Raw genomic sequence first — 17,906 nt, 5'->3', positions numbered from 1 at the left:
TTCCGCCCCCCCCCTCTCTCTACGGACTGTCTGATCGATCGGAAGCTTTGAGACGAGCATCGCTTTATTCCTCGCTTTCGGGATATTTCTTCACAGTTTCTTTTGACTTCCCCTATTACCCAAAACGTCCTGCTGTTTAAATCGTGTGGAATTTAATCCCCGGCTTCAGATTTATTATCTGCACAAAAGTTGATAAGGAAAGCTAGTTAGCCTCCTAGCTAACTCTTAGCTAGCCTCAAAGCTAACTAGCTGTGGTCGGAGAACGTTTTTGCAGACAGTTTTTTAAGGGGGGGGCATCTTTTTGTTGTCAGTGCACTTGTACCTAGTCGTGGAGTTATCATCCTGACATTTGAAGAGTATTTGTGGGGAGGTTTAGAGCTGGTAAGCCGGTTGCTTCCTAGCTAGCGTGCTCGATATAGCCTGCTAGCTTTAATACCCTGCGTATTTAGCCTGGAAGCTAACTGAAGGCCGCAGTCCACCATCAGCTGCTACTACTTCCATCAGAGTGTTTGCATTGCCGTGCAGAGTTGACAGGTGAGTCAAATAAACTGTTTAAAAACAAAATGTGGGTTATGACTTTAATGAAGTCTGAGAAAAAAAAGTCAGAATTTTGTAGATTTTCACACAAAAAAACGTAAAAGAAAAATAAATAAATGTTTTCAGAATTCTGACTTTTTTTTCAAAACTCAATTTTGTTGAATTACTTTTGGTCAAAGTATTCAATTTCTAAGGGATTCTGATTCTGTACAACAGCATACATGATATTGGCGAATTCTGAGATTAAAATCTGATTATCAATAATGAAAAATCCTGACATGAAAATGTTTTCAGAATTCGGACTTTAAAAAATAACTACACTTTTTAAAAACACCTTTTGTCACATCCAAAACATTTTTTTTTATCATGTGGCCCTTCATCCCCTTCCGTAAATATATAGGTATTTTTAAATGAACCTTTTGTTTTTAAGGCATCACAAGTGGCACTGCAAGGGGACCTGATCACTGGCCCTTTTTTTAAGTTCTCCATTAACAATTCTAGTGTCCAATAATCACTTTAATGTAAAAGAAAACCGTATCTGTCATGTCAAAGTTGTAATTAGTGGTACCAACTGTTAAAAACAATGCTTTGGGGTTTCTTAAGTGTAGTAGATCAGTCTGTTCAATCAGATCGGACCAATACATTCTGGTAGATGGAGAGATGTTTTACACCGGGCAACAAAGTGAACGAGTCCTAAAAACAAGGGGTTAAAAACTCTTAGCACATGCAGCATAACAACACAATATGACAGTTTAACAGTTATGGGGAACCAGGAGGTAAAATGCATGATAATACAACATAAAACACTATACAATAGATAATAATTTAGTTTCTGAGAACTCTATTTTCTGGACTTTTGGTCATAATATTCCAAATATAAGACATTCTGGTGAGTTAAAGAAACTGCTTTTAAAGCTGTATTTGAATAGCACTTTTCATACACCAGGTGCAGCTGAACGTACTTTAACAACAACAACAACATAATCGAGAACAAGAATTTCACATCAGGCCACGCGTTAAAACCTTTTAGCATAATAACATGATATAACAGCTTAGGGGACACGGGAGGTAAAAGGTATGATAATAAAATAGAAAAACCTATAAAATAAATGAACCCGTAACCCTAGTTTATTCCATTGGATTACCTTTCAATTAAGTCTCTTACAAATAATTTAAACCTGGGCCACAATCATAAAAAGCCCTAAAAAAACAACGTATATTCTAATAATGGGATGTGTACATATAAGCTTTGTACCGAAAACATATGTGGATATGTAACCCATATGTACTTTTTTTCTCAATCGCTGTACTTTACTGATAACATTTACATTTATGACGTCATTTTATTACATTACTCTGTCACATGAAACTATATTTGCCAGGGTTTAAGCATAGGGCCATGGGATTTTGACACAAATGTGGTAAAATAAGCTGTTTTTAAGACTTATTGTCGTGTCATAGTTGTAAATAGTGGCACAAACACACTGCGAGGCCCTGTTGAAACACTGCTTTTACCTTCGTTCTGTTTGTGCACTGATAGATAAATAGATACATTATATTACATGTTACTTGTTAGACGCTTTTATCCAAAGCGACTTACATACTCAATACTGTGGGCAATCCCCACAGGAGCAATTTGGGGTGAAGTGTCTCAGGGACACAACGACATGCTGACTGCAGTGGGGTTTGAACCTGTGACCCCCTGATCCGAACACCTACACACAACGCACTGCGCCACACACCTCACAAGATACTTTATCGATCCCAAATTGTGCTATTAATTTATCACAGTAGCAGTGTTTTCAAGCATTTCACACAAGTTAAATATATTCAAAAGATACAATACGACCCCAGTAAAAGAAATCATTAAGAGCAAATATATGCAAATTCACAGTAGAAAAGAGATGTAGCACGACAGTATCAAGATAATACTTGGTATAAAGAAATGACTCCATACGTTTTAATACTCTACACTCTACAATATCTCTAGGCTACAGAATATATAGAAATAAACTAGACACATATCTGCATTGGATAATATATACATTACACTTGTGCAGAGCAGCTGATGTGCAAATAGTTCTGGGTTGTAGAACAGGAGAAAGCATGCGTGTGTATTTTTATACTAACACCAGGGTGAACAACTACATTTCCCCTTAATCTAAAAGTTAATCTTAAATTAGCTTGCTTGTTTCGGGGGTTGGGGAATCCGCGAAATCACGCGGGAGGTCGCCATCTTTCATGGGATGCTTCTCCAAGCCAGCGAACCAGACGTGGATCTGCTGCTTTCCCCCCCCCCCAAAGTTAACTTTAAATAACATAACATGATGGTGTGTTTATGGGTGAAATGCCTCGTCCCTTTTGTTGATTTATTACCCACATTTGTCTCGTACTTTGCTCCCATGAAGCTGGACTGCCTAGCGACGCAGGAGTGTCTTTGTTGCATGGCCCTTGGCATGGACATGGCATGTGAGCTGCAGAGTGTTTTCTCTACTGTCAGCTACTAAATACGCCTGCATTGCGTCTCTAGTAGAAGTTGCAGTGGTGGTGGACTTGTAAAGTTGATGCAAACAAACACATCCGAGGCCTTTCTTGGACGTCCAAAGGCTTTATTGTCATGTACAGTAGCTTCAGTGTAGATATTGCAATTGTTAATAATGCAGGAGAAGCTAACTATATACTATATACAAATAGAATAAGCTAAAAATGGAATGTAACATGAAATGCTGTACAGTGAAATGAAACACTGCTCATTGTGGCAGTCCCCATTTATCAACTGTCACAAAGAACAGTAAATGGGGCAGCTTTAGCCAACATTGCTAATTATCCAGCAGATGATAATAGATACCTTTTTTTAAATCACAATACACCAACAGCATTAGTTATAAAGAAAGGATGAAAGACAAGCAGATGGAGGCGAACACACATACATGTCACATATAGAGCATCACGATCACACAACAGGCACGATGGGAAACATTGTCATAATAGATACATGGATGCAAATACTGGTGGTTCAGTGCTTGGACGTTCAAAGGCTTTATTGTCATGTACAGTAGCTACAGTGTAGATATGGCACTGTTAAGTCATGCAGGAGAAGCTAACTATTATAAGCTGAACATGGAATGTAACATGACATGCTGCACAGTGAAATGAAACACTGCTCATTGTAATAATGGATAAATGGATGCAGATGGTGGTGCAGTGTGTGTCCACCCCCCCTTCAGGGACATGTAAGACGCCTGGTGACCGTCCTCCACCAGCGGGTAACCCACGGACTAAAAATAAACTCCCTTGGCCCCCTGTTGCATTTTTCACCAACCGGCTTATTTGCGTGATAAATCATCTCTTGTGATTCTGCGCGCGGGAGAGGAGGCAGTGCAGGAGGTGGAGGAGGAGTGTGTTTTGGTTCAGGCCTTGTCTAGACGTGATGATTGACTCACTGGATTTGTAGAGGAAATGACATGTACTGTGACCGGGGTTAGTCTTTTTATATAGGGTTTATCAGGTCAAACTGCATGTTGTCTTATGATTGCCCCATTTAACATAAATACCAAGACTTTGTTACTTAGAGTATCATTGTTGTTTTTATAGCTTGGTAGATTGCATATGTCTGTAAGAGGTGGTCACTCAAGCAACTTGACAATCATCTTATGTTAATATATTGTGGTGAAAGGCTTTCATCGATACACTGTTAGAGTTTCAGATTACAAGAGGAACCCCTTTTTTTTTAAAGCAGTACTGTATATATACACACATTTCAAGATTCACAGTACTGTAGGGTTTATGACTTTTTTTCACATAACTTGCTATATATATATATATATTACGTTCTTGTGATTTAACATAAATACCAAGACTTTGTTACTTAGAGTATCGTTGTTTTAGGTTTTGCATGGTAGATTTGGTGTGTCTGTAAGAAGTGGTAACTTAATCATCATGTTATGTTAATATATTGTTGCATTGTGGTGAAAGGCAGGCATCAATACACCGTTGGAGTTTCAGATTACAAGAGGAACAACTTGGTTTTTAAAAGCTATACTGTGAATTCTGAAATATCTCAAGGTTCAAGGCTTTTAATAGTCATACGTACATAGCTACAGTGTCGTTATGACGATGACAATCTTAGGTCACAGGCTCCTCCAACACACTAAAACAGAAAAAATAGTGCAAGTAAATACAAAAATTGTGAAATAGTGCAATAATCTAGCAAGTTATGTGACAGAAAACGTCCAAAACCCAGAGTTTGCGTGACTAATTTAAAAGGATATAACTCTTTGTTAAGTGACAAATAAAAGGGAAACTAGTTTACAGAGCTTTTACATAACTGTAGATGGATAGAGTTTCTAAAACACACAAAGAAATGCCATGCACATCCTCCTCTGCTAGATCAGATGCTCCGTTTCTTTTTACAAAAGACTACTCTCTGCCAAGTAGTCGTTTGAATAACTTTCTTTCAGAAGTCTTGGACCTCACCTACACATGCATGCTGCAGAACCTCAGGAATATATTTCATTAACATATCACATCAGCACAGTTAAATGCTGAGCCATGGCGTGGAGGTCACACAAGTTTAATGTACAGTTCAGCGGACAAACAGGTTTTTTGTTCAGAAAAGTTTATCTCACAACAGCTGTTTTGATAGCCGACTGCCGTTGATGGAGAGATGTGTTTAGCCCCATTCATCGCAGTGGCATGACACAAACACAAACATGCCATGTATGGGGATCAGTATGTGGATCAAAGGTCACCAGCTTTACAGCAATGCCATTCTTTTTCTGCTTTGTATGCAAACACAGCGAGGGTTCGTGTCACACACAGGCCCCCGATTGTTGGGGCGGATTATCACTGCTTTACAAACGGCTCCAACGGGACAGAACAGAAGCGTCTCCAGTGGTGTTTGGACTCTGGGGTCACTGCTATCTGTTAATGTGTAACTCTTAGGTCAGATGTAGGGGAAAGGGTTAACCAATTAGACGGCAGGTACTGAAATGCAGGCTAAAAAAATGGTTACAAAATGTCACTAGCACCAACAAATGTTTGGAGATGATGGTCAGTTTTGCTGAAACAGTTAAAGACTGGATTGACAGGAAGTTAATGAAGTAACATCAACTTCTGATATCCAATAACACCTTTGACTTAATCTGCAAAGCTATCTACTCCTCACTTTGGCTACAACTACCAGTGTTATCAAATAATTACAGACTATTATCATGTGTGAAATGTCAGAAAATGGTTAACAAATTAGTTTAGGAACATAGAAACCGATGATTTGTTGTTTTGCTTTCAGAATTAGCTAAAGAAATATCAGATTATTTAAACACAAGAGACATTGTTGTAGAATAATAATTAAGAGTAAGTAGTTAATGGTTTTGTTGTTTTATAGGTTTGAAAACTGTCAAACCAGATCTTCAAACCTGTGTACACAGCCTGTCTTTCATATATTGATTAAATTATACTTGCAGATCGAGTCACACTAGCTAAAGTGATCGGCAGATTTTTGTACTTTTCTGTCGTCACATTGTCTTGGAAGTTTTCTTATTTCAGACGTATCATTTCTGTGTTTTGGTAAGAGCTGCTGAACCAGGATAAAATCTTTTATCAAACATACGTTCAGCCTCTTCAAACAAAATGTATTCGTCACCTCCTTCAGGGTCCTAAATTATTCACTGGCCCAATGCCCCCGTATACTTGGTGCTTTAGATAAATCACTCAACTTCACAGACAAAAGACAGTTTGGACTTTAAGACGTGTAAGATCTGTTCTGTTAGATTGGGTTTATTTGAACAAGAGCTATATATTGGTCATGTCTATTTTATGTTACTAAATTACCTAAAGCATGCATTATTTGATACATAAGATGTGTAAAATAATGCAAGAAATATGAGGCAAAATCAGTAGACACTTTAAACGACAGCTGAAAACACACTTTTTCAACTTTATTTTAGATTTTATTTGTGTTTTCTTATTTCTTTATTATTGTATTGTATTCATTAATGTTTTCTTATTTCTGTTTTATATCCACTAAGTTGGTAACGTGTTTTACATTTGGAATACTCTCTTTTCTTTACCCTTAAGTTTGTTATCATATTGTCTTGGTCTGCTCAATTAATCAACATGGAACCAGTAATCACTAACTTTGTTTCCCCCGGCCCCTTATCGGAGAACACCCAGCTAGTAACCTAGCAACCAAGCTTCAGCTAGCGGCAGTCAGAAACTCGTGTATCTTCGAATCTACTTACAAATAAATATGGGGAAGTGTAAGTTCAACCGTATTTGGTTGGAAAACATCGAATTTAGTGCTTGGTTGAAACCAGTGGAGGGGAACGTGTTTGAAGCCCTCTGCACCTTTTGCAGCGTAAGCTAGTGCAGCAGCTCCCACAACAACACCGGGGGACCTCCGGGCGATGTTTGGGTCTACGTCAACCCTAAAAGCGGAGGTGCTGTAGACGCTAAATACCGTAGCTAAACACCAATCATACAACGGCAACGATGAAAAAGCAGAGCTCTGAATATAGCTCTTGTCACTCTCTCTCTCTCACACACACACACACACACACACACACACACACACACACACACACACACACACACACACACACACAGTTGATTACCCTGAACGTATAATTCAACTGAAAAACCAATACAAAAATGTATTATATATTTACCTTTAAATAAATAATATCAAAATAATAAATACCAATAAACAAGATCAACAAATATTTTTGGAGCGCACTTCCACAAGCTACTAACCATATATAAATATGATAAATAAATTAGACTAAAATACATTTGGTCACTACCTAGCAGAGCAAAAATAATCGTTTTTTTCGATTATGTTGTTTTCGTAATCGTTGCAGGCCGTAATCGCGATTACAAATATGATTAATAGCACAGCCCTAATATTGTCTTGTATTGATTATTATTATTATTATTGACTGACCCCCCCCACCTTCAAAACAGTGACCAAAACTCACCTCTTCAGACTGGCTTTTAATGTGTGAATTATGTTGTGTTGCTGTTTTAATATTTTTATTTTATTTGCTTTTTATCACCACTGTGTCTTTGAGCACCTGAAAAAGCGCTTAGAAATTAAATGTATTATAATTGTTGCCACATATGAATGAAACAACAACCCTCCAGTCCTCAGACGGCTTTTCTCCAGTCACTATCGGCCACTGCCCTCTTCCCCTCTTCTCCTCTGTGCACGTGTAACAACTGATATGAAGCCAAAGTCCTGTGATAAACATCCATTGTGACTCTGACATGTTGTTTGTCCCCTCCGGCCTCCCGTAGCTTACTTGGTGACGCAGAGACTTCTCCCTGAGGAGCCAAGAAGCAGACGGCTCATGACTTCTGACCAGGACACGAAAGTTGTAGCTGAACCACAGGTGCAGCAAGTCCAAGAGGCAAAAGAGAACTCTCATTTGGTGAGTTTTTAACACGTCAAGATGCATGTATATGTTATCCTGCATTTATGCGCTGATTTTGTTTGAATTAAGAGTAATCAGAAACAGGTTTATCACCAGGTAGGTTTACACTTACGAGGAATTTGACTTTGTGTCGTGGTGCTTTGAGTTTTTAGAAAAGCGCTATATAAGTCCAGTGTTTCCCATACTTTAATTCATTTGTGGCGATTAAATATCGTCCGCCACAAATGGATCTCATAAAAAAATATTATTCTTTTTTTTTTGTGGTGGTCTAATGGATAGTGAGGTGGGCTGATGATCGGAAGGTTGCGAGTTCAAATCCCGCCTGGAACACCACCACTAGTGTGCCCTTGAGTAAGGCACTCAGTTACTCCAGAGCAGGGGTCTGCAACCTTTTTGACCAAAAGAGCCATTTTGCCCCCTTTTCCAAAAATATTTTTTGTCTGGAGCCGCAAAACATATTTGATAGCTTATAAAGTTGTGTATATTGTTACATCATTGCATTTATTATTTATTACATTATAGAAAACTGTTAACCTCTAATAATAAACAAAGAACTCTTATAAGGAGAATAAAAAAAAATACACAGGCCAACTTTAAAATAAATTAAACACAGCACTTGGGGAGTCCTCTGCACATTTGAATATAATTATAATTGAACCACTTTGAAATAAATAAAACCTATAGCTGCACCCTAAAAATAGTTAACTGATTGAATTATGACGGGAGATCGTCAGCTGTCTTCCTCTTCCGTGTTTGGCTGCAGCACCTTTGACAACTTCTCTCCACATATCAAACATCCCGGTTGTTTTTTATTTATGTCTCACAGTATCACCTCAAAATACAAGATACGAAACATTTTCAACCGTGCAACAAAATAGAAATAGTCCTACAAATACTTTTATTTTATTTTCCTATTTTTGTCTAAGCTCAAGGGAGCCAGAGTAGAGGGCTTAAAGAGCCGCGGGTTGCCGACCCCTGCTCCAGGGAGAATGTCCCTGTAATTGGTCATTGTAAGTCGCTTTGGAATAAGGCGTCGGCTAAATGCCTAAATTATATTTTTGGGAGAATAAACCCCACAGATCCTCAACTCCGGTGTGTCTCGCTCATTAACAACGCAACACAGAGCAACAAGAACGTTGTCTGCTACAGGAGCCATGAACTCGCATGCATTTTGTTATTTGAGGGGGGGGGTGGATGCGTGGGCCACCCAAATTGGTTAAGGGGTTTAAAAAGCCTGTCTTTTCGATATTGGTACAATTATACTAATTATAAATAGTAAGACCAATTTGTTGTTTTGTTGTCACATTGTCTTCTTATTTTAAAAGTATCATTTCTGTGTTTTGGTAAGATCTGCTGAACTCAAATTAAATGTAGTTTTTATGTTACCCTGCATTAATGCGCTGATTTTGTTTTAATTAAGTAAGTAGTTGAGAGGATTTTTTTGTTGCTGTTTATAGGATTTAAAACCGTCAACCCAGATCTTCAAGCCCGTCTTTTAGATATTGATTAAATTATACTGGCAGATCGAGTCAGACCAATTTGTTAGCAAACGGTTTTTAATTTTTTTGTCACATTGTCTTGGACTTATTTTAGAAGTATAATTTCTGTGTTTTGGTAAGAGCTGCTGAACCAGAATTAAATCTTATATCAAACATACATTTAGTTTTTTGAATGTGAAGTTGGGTTGGTTATTTTCCGGCTGCACACATTTTGAAATGTTATCAAAATCTCAATATAGAGTAAAGCAATATTCAACATACAGGAAGCAGGTAAAAGTACACATTTAGTGATAACCCTGCCTACAAATTGTATTCTACAGACTTTAGAATAAACAATAGTATTAAAGTAAACTGTTGGCAGACCAAACCTAATTTTCCCATCATTAACAAATTAGTAAACTTACAAATGACATTAAGTATTTGTATACATATGGCCAATTTCCATTAAGGTTGGGCACGACATATTAAAATCTCTATCATGCTGTATGCACTTTTCTGGGAATTTAAATATGAGCTGTCATTTTTCAATGAATTATATCTTCAGTTCATTTAATAAATGTCTCAATTGTGACAAAAATAAACGTTAAATTAAACCTTTTATCGATTTATCTGGCAATCATTTATTTTATATTGATTTTCAAACCAGTTACAACCAGTTCCTACTTCAGCATGGTAGGTTTCCAAAAGTGTGTGTGTGTAGTAGGGCTGTATCCGAATATTCGTTCGTTGGAGTACTATTCGGGTTTCAATTTCGTTATTCGCTGCACTGCGGCTGCCAAATTGAATTTATTGAAAACTCCAATATCAACGTAAGAGCTTGTGCCTCTTCGGGGGGGTGCTAACACTTAACCATAAACGTTATTGTTTACTTTCTCCGTCTTTATATGTAGATATTACTTTTTCTCCGTTAATCTCCGTCACGTTGTTTCCATAGCAACAACAACTTCCTGTCAACAGTGCTAACTCTCTTTCCAAATAAAAGCATGTCCATACAAAATAGGAAGCCAAGCCAAATTACACTTAAGACGTATACAACTGTAACGAAAGTAACAAACACAATGCGATATCCTTTTCAATTTCAAAGAACACAAATTGGGTTATATACATTAACAAATAACTATAAAACAACAATACTGTAGAATAACAAAATGAATGCCGTGAATAAAAACAAAATACACGTGTTGAAGCGATTCGCTGCTGATTACTACCGAATATCCGGAGCCCGAAAAATGGTATTCGGGACAGCCCTAGTGTGTAGTTGGTTTGAATTCAAAGCAAAAGGATATTTTTGTGGCTGGAGACTTGTTGCTGTTCTGCCAAAAAAACGATATCTTTATAAAAAGTCCACCCAGTTCCCTTCAAAACGAGATTATTGATAATGAGCATCAGGCCAACCTCATTGATCTCCCACCCTGATAATGTCTAAAGCAGAAGTTCTCTGTAAAGAAACATGCAGCACAGGAAGAAGCAACTCCTGTAACTAAACAACCATGACTCGTTTGTATCCGTCTCTCTTCACAAGTCTGTCGTAGCGCTATCGATCACAGCCGTGACATTTGGGTTCTTGTTGGACCGTGACGTCTGAAAACACAGCGGTGCAAAGAGCAGCGGTCGGGTATTATAGGATGTAACGGCACGACAAAATGCTAGTTTCACTTACACTAACTTCTGATTTATACCTTAAAAAAAGTGTCGATATTCCATACCAATTTGACACAACGTTGATAGCATAAAATGTAGGATTTTTACATAAAATAAAACCTTTTATTCAACATCATTTGCCAAAGTTGACGTTCATTCTTGCTTCTTTAATTTGCAATGTGTGTGTCTGGAGTTATAAAGGACCATCTATTAGTGGCTGTTAACGAGACATTAGTGGATTGTTTTCATCATAGTCAAAGAGAGGAAACATCCGATAGTGTAACTTATATTTTGGAAAGTGTTTCCTCTTGCGTGCTCGGTATGTCATCATATCAAACCTTATCGTGTCATCGCTGCTCTTTGTCTTCAGAGGTTGAAGGAATGTAAATCAACAGAAGTAGTAATAGAAACTTAACAAATAGGCGTGTCTGATGTTTCTGGGAAGTCATCATTTGAATTTAAAGGGCCCATGTCATGCTTTTCCGGTTATTACCCGTCCCCTTGTGTTATGAAGGTTTTTATGCATGTAAACGGTCTGCAGAGTTACAAACCCTCAAAGTACACCCTGTAGCGAGTAAAACTCTAACACAGAAAATACCTCCCCAAAACGCCTCGTTGGAGATACGTTATTGTCCATTTGATTCTTCCATTTCGTTCCAGGTACGGCATGATGTCATGCCGTACCCGGAACGAAATGGACCAATCCGTGGAGCCGTTACGTTAAGCCCCCGCTGATTGGTCCAAATTGACCAATCCACGGACTGTGAGCAGGGAGCAGGCTGATAACAGACAGTTGGGATCGCGGCGACATTCTCTCTGCAGACCCATTCTCACAGCGTTTATCAACCTTTTTCTTACTCAATATCAAGCCACACTTATTGTTTTTACTTCGGCTGTGACTTTGTGTGTGCTCAGGATGAGTTTGACTGTGTGTGGCTGTGTATCGCTAACAAGGAAACAACACGAGCCGTTAAAGGCAGAGAGTGAAATTCAGTGAATACACGTAGTTTACAGAGATGCTGTATGAGAAACCAATGTGAGTTTGGAAAATTGCACAATATAAATCTATTCTAGTAGACATGGGCCCTTTTAAGACGAAATGAACCACCTATTAAACTTTTAACAAATATTTTGTTTACTGCAATTCCGATATCGCTCTCTTGTGATCTCGATAGAAATGTGATTAATTGTGAGCCGAAGTTGAAGGAATGTAAATCAACATAAGTAGTAATAGAAACTTAACAAATGGGTGTGTCTGATGCTTCTGGGAAGTGATCATTTGAATTTACAAGGAAATGAACCACCTTTCGAACCTATAACACATATTTACTCGTGATCTCAATAGAACTTGGATTAATTGTGATTCTAAGTTGGGAGATTTGAGCATGCTTGTTTTCTAAAGATGTGATAATTTACTGACATGCTGGATCTTTTGGCTGAGGAGGTTTAACAGATTTAGGAATATACAGATAACTTTCATACATTCATGGGGAGGCTGTGGCTCAGTGGATAGTGCGCTGAACTTCGAATCAGGGGGCGGCAAGTTCGAGTCCCACTGCAGTCAGCATGTCGTTGTGTCCCTGGGCAGGACACTTCACCCCAAATTGCTCCTGTGGGGATTGTCCACAGTACTGAATGTATGTTAGTAATAGCCGCGTTCACACCGGAGTACTTTTCACCGTACTTTTCGCGTTTAGTTCCGTTAGTACCCCTTATGTCGCGTTCACACCAAAAAGAGCACTTAATCTCGGGAACTTTTACCCCCATTTTTAGTGCCTGCTGAGAGATGGTACTTTCCTGGGGGAAAAAAGTGCCCCAGTTCTGATTGGCTGGGCGAATTGCAAATCACGCCCCGTACAACTCTGAAATGTTTTGTAGAGCCGCCATTTTATTATCCTGGCATTAGCATCATTAGCATTAGCATTAGCCCAGCGCACCAACGGAGAGAGAATAACTTATGGCTACACAAAATAAAACATGGGAGCGGTGGAGATGAGGAGGTGTCGGCGTTCTGGCGATTTACTCGGAAGGCTTCAGTAGAAGCTGCTGGGAGTCCCAGCAGCTTCTACTGAAGCCAGTCCCCAACTCCGGGGACTTCCGGCCGGGGACTTCGGGTGGCAGTATACGCCGTGAAGTTGTTTGCGGCCTGCCAGTAAACCCAAAGCAGAAGAAGAAGAAGTGACGTCAGCGGCTCATTTGCGTAATCTTTCCTCAGGGAAAAGTACTCCGGTGTGAACGCGATCTGTACTAAGTGCCCTGGGGTCATAAGTGCTGGGGCTCTGAGTGCCGGCACTAAATACGGCAAAGTACTTGGTGTGAACGTGCCTAATGTAATACCTAGGTTTTGCATATTGTTACACATTAGGACTAAGCCCACATCACCACAGACTCCTCTCATCATTTTCACAGGCTTTATAGGTTATGATTCTGCCACGGTTGTAGTAGAAACTTAACAAAGTGGGAATGTCTGATGTTGATGTTTCTGGGCAGTCTTAACCCTAAAAATTATATAGACAGCATTTTAAAATTTGCAAGGAAATGTACCACCTTTCGAACCACCTATTAAGCCTTTAACACATATTTAGTTTAGTGCAATTTGAATATTGCTCTCTTGTGATCTCGATAGAACTTGGATTAATTCTGATTCCAAGTTAGGAGCTTTGAGCATGCTTGTTTCTAAAGATGTGATAATTTACTGACATTTACTTGCTTTTGGCCTCTGATGTTTAACAGATTTAGGAACATACAGATACCTTTCATACCTAGGTTTTGCATATTGTTACACATTAGGACATCTCAATGCTTAAGCTCACATCACCACAGACTCCTCATCATGTTCACAGGCTTTATAGGTTATGATTCTGCCACGGTTGAAGTAGAAACTTAACAAAATGGGAGTGTCTGATGTTTCTGGGCAGTCATAACCCCAAAAAATAATATAGACGACATGGAAATGAACCACCTTTCGAATATGGAGCTAATTTCCTTCCATAACTCCACAAACTAAACAAGTTTGACAAATGCCTTACTAACAAACCCAGTGTGGTTTGCAAATACAAAACACCATCTACCAACGAATGCATTTAGTTTTGCAAATACATTTTTTTATCTATCAAACAAACACATTAAATGTTTCTAATAAATCATGTTTCAGAGACAAATTCAGCATGTTTTCCAAGTACACAAACATATTTTCTACGAGTAGGACAGCGCGATGCTTAAGCCCACATCACCACAGACTCCTCTCATCATGTTCACAGGCTTTATAGGTTGTGATTCTGCCACGGTGCTGCACAACCCGCTGATTTGATTGATGCTAACACATGTGACACTTCAGACAAGTCGTTCAAGGCTAAATCTGTTCAGCAGGGTGGGGATGTTGCACCAGCCTGCAGCCAAATGCTGTAAATTCTGCAAGTCAAATGGCCTCCTCTGCCAGCCACTAAACAAACTGTGGTCCAGGTTTTTAAATAAGACTTTAGACGTGAAGGTGGGCGGTGAGCTTTTACGAGCTGTGTTGGACAGATTAAAAAGCTTTTACAGTATTTTATGGATGCAGGGGAAAGGGTGAACGCTTCTTGTTTGCATACTGTTGTGATTCAGGCTTCAGAGCGATTTGTAAATCACTTACTTTTGGACCAGGGTTCAAATTTCTACTTGTTTTTAGGGGGAAATTAATCGATATCAGAAGTATATATTTATCCCGGGGGAAACTGGGGTTCGTGACTGTTGCTCCATTATTTTAAATAAAGTATAAATACAAAATATTATATGCACATAAGAGGTTCAGGTTAAATGTCCAAAAGAAATCAGATAAAATAAAAATATTTATATGTAAATTTATTGTAAAAAATGTTCTATAAAAAATAATTAAAGATATTAATTTCAAGTCAAAGTAAAGTGTTGAATAACGTAAAAACAAACATTAGAAGTATTGTCAAAATGTGCAATAAAAACATGAAATAGATAGAAATGTATATAAAGAATAGTCAAGTAAAAATGTGCAAATGAAGATATTTATATAAAAATAGGAAGTTAAATGGAAAATAATTTAATTAATGTAAAAATGCACATAGTACGACAATATACAACATGTATAATAACATACACACTTTGGTGTATTAGTATAAGTAACATATTAATGGTGAATTGTACCCTTTAAAAGGATTTGGCTGCCGAAACTCTTATTGACCTAAATTGAACTAAAACACTGATTTGTCCTCATGTTTCCCTGATGGGTTTCAATCAACCTCCTCAAATAGGGAAGAATGTGAAACTTGGGAAATGGGTTTTTTTCCCCCTGAGAGCTCCAGAATTAGGAAATGGAAACACGCCGCTGTCATTTTTCCATCGTCGTTTACACACGCTCGAGATCGGAAAGAAGATTGGCAGCGTAGAGGAAGGGGGGGGGGGTTTAGAGTCCTTTGGGTTTATGTCTCAATACGAGTCAACAAGGGATTATAGTGGTGGGAAAATCTGTCAGAAAACCAAAACATTGCTAACAGGGTCTGAAAAAACTAAGATCAGGAGGTCAAAGGTCATGAGCAGAGAGTAAAGATATTGTAGGAAAACTCCCAAGATTAACCTGTTAAGCCCTGAGCCTGTTTTTCAGGTCTCAGGCTCGAAAATGACATGCCCAGAACAAATGACTATAAAGGGTTAAATTGATAATCTTTTTTTCTCAAAGCAATGATAAACCTGTGAGTTGGATGTAGTTACAGAATTGTAAAGTTTAAAAATGGTTTTGGCTGCTGAGTTTTCTTTAAGAACTCATTATGCAAATAAGTTAACTCTGAGACACAGATTTCTTCCAGTAGGTTTAAGGGATTTTAAGGCAATATATAATACCTTTGGGGGATGTGTGTGTATTTCACAGAAAAGTAGTTAGAGACTACATGTTGCTCTGCTGCTGTGAAAATGTGCCGTGTATGGACACTTTGAAACATACTGTGTTTTTGGACCACAGGATCTAACATTTTAGCATCAACTTCTTCTTATTGAAGTGAAAATGCTAACTATATAATAAGTTGACACACATTTTAGACTTCCTTCAAGGCAACATAATACCTTTTTTTGGTAGTTAATTTAAATAGCTATCATGGAAACTGTGAAAGGACCAGTGTGTAGGCCTCAGGAAGTAACATTTGAACCAACAGCTAACCCACATACATTTACGTCATTTCCCTAGAATGAAGACCGAAGAGCCTGTTGCTAAAGCTGCTCTCCTATTTCAACACGACTGTAGAACATGAGTAATCTTTAGCTATGTAGTATTTTAAATATTGTCCTAAATATTTATATGTTTTAGTATAGGCTTGGATATACAGTAGTGTATTCTAACTAGGGCTGTGAAGTTAACGCGTTAATAACAAGCAGCATTTTTACTAATTATTTGTGTAATGTGTATTTGTCCTTGGCCCGCCCCGTAGGTTCAGAGCCCAAAGGCTTGTTGTTGTTAGTTGGGTGGTTGGAGATTCTAGCGAGAGATATGGATACAAAAAAATATGTTTTAAACAGCAAGCCAAGCCCACAGCTGATGCTGACAGCCCCGCTCCTGCCGCTCGCTTGCGGCAGACCACGCTTGAAAGTTTGCCGGGGAGACGCCTGGACACGGCGTCTACGAGCAGCAAGCTTTCAACAGCGATAGCTAAATGGGTGGCGGTGGCTACAGCTTGCAGGACAATTAACGTTATGGAGGACGAGGGACTGTGTGAGATAATTCGGATCGCATCCAACGTGTCGACTGCACATCACAGCGCATTATTTTGACCCCTGTGGGAACTTCAGTCTCATGCTTTGACTGTTATGAAGACAGAGGAGCGGCATTTCGCCCGACAACTGTCAACAGGCTTGTCTGTTTGAGCAACTGGCTCAGTGCAGAGAAGTACACAGGGTTGGGAGAGAGTGAAGAGAGAGGTTCCAGGTTGTTGTATTGAAAATATTCAGGAGAATTGTTCCAATGATAATAAACAAACATTTGCATAAAGCATATTTGTCCACTCATATGTTGATAAGAGTATTAAAAACTTGAAAAATATTCCTCTAAGGTGCATTTAGAACAGATAAAAAAATGTGCGATTAATCACGATTTAACTATGGACATCATGCGATTAAATATTTTAATCGACTGACAGCCCTAATTCTAACCTATTATCTATATTTCTATAAATAGTTTTATAAATGTTGGTGTGGAAAGTGGCTCCTCCCCTTTGAGCTGTGCAGCTTTTGATAATTTGATGTAAAAAGAGACTTTCTGAGGTGGAAATGTGTTGTTTCTAAAGGTGAATAGCAAGTGTAGATAGTAAAACAATCCAACATCTGTTTGCATTCATATATATTCAATTAACGAGCAATTGCAGGTATATAAAAATGCTTTGTTTGTAAGAATGCAGAAAGAATATGGGGGTAAACACAAAATGCTGATACCAAAAAATTCTCAACTTCTCCGAATGCAGCTGCTTGTGTTCTGTGAGATTTATATGTAACTTTACAAGTATTGCAGCGTTATTTTAATTATAACTTGGTGCCTTGGGCTCGTATTTCATAAGTGTGCAGGGTTTTGTCTAAAACAGGTGTGCCCTCTCACTCTCGGTGTGTTCCCTCACACCAAAAAATGCAGATTTTCCGAGTAAAAACAGAAAACATTATTTCTGTTCGTCAAAAACTGTAGAATTACTCCAGAAATATGAAAATGGTGTCAACTAGAGCGTCAGACGGCAGAGACGGGATTTTCTGAGTTTCTTTTGCTGTCCTTTTTTCTGTAGAGGAAGTAAAGAAACCGTGACTCTGGATTTAT

At 38.5% G+C, this 17,906-nt stretch overlaps 1 protein-coding gene across 2 annotated transcripts in view; it reads left to right on the top strand.

Moving 5' to 3' along the window:
- Positions 1-17,906, top strand: part of larp4b (La ribonucleoprotein 4B) — a 57,072-nt gene continuing 39,166 nt past the window's right edge. For both annotated transcript variants that reach the window (XM_034152776.1, XM_034152774.1), the window contains exons 1-2: positions 1-534; positions 7,834-7,967. In XM_034152776.1, the coding sequence (XP_034008667.1) occupies positions 7,887-7,967 (81 nt within the window). In that variant the 5' untranslated portion in view covers positions 1-534; positions 7,834-7,886. The remainder of the gene's footprint in view (positions 535-7,833; positions 7,968-17,906) is intronic.

This window comes from Trematomus bernacchii, unplaced genomic scaffold (genome assembly GCF_902827165.1).
Source record: "Trematomus bernacchii unplaced genomic scaffold, fTreBer1.1, whole genome shotgun sequence".
Taxonomy (NCBI): Eukaryota; Metazoa; Chordata; class Actinopteri; order Perciformes; family Nototheniidae; genus Trematomus; species Trematomus bernacchii.
This window is presented reverse-complemented; position numbering and strand designations above follow the sequence as displayed.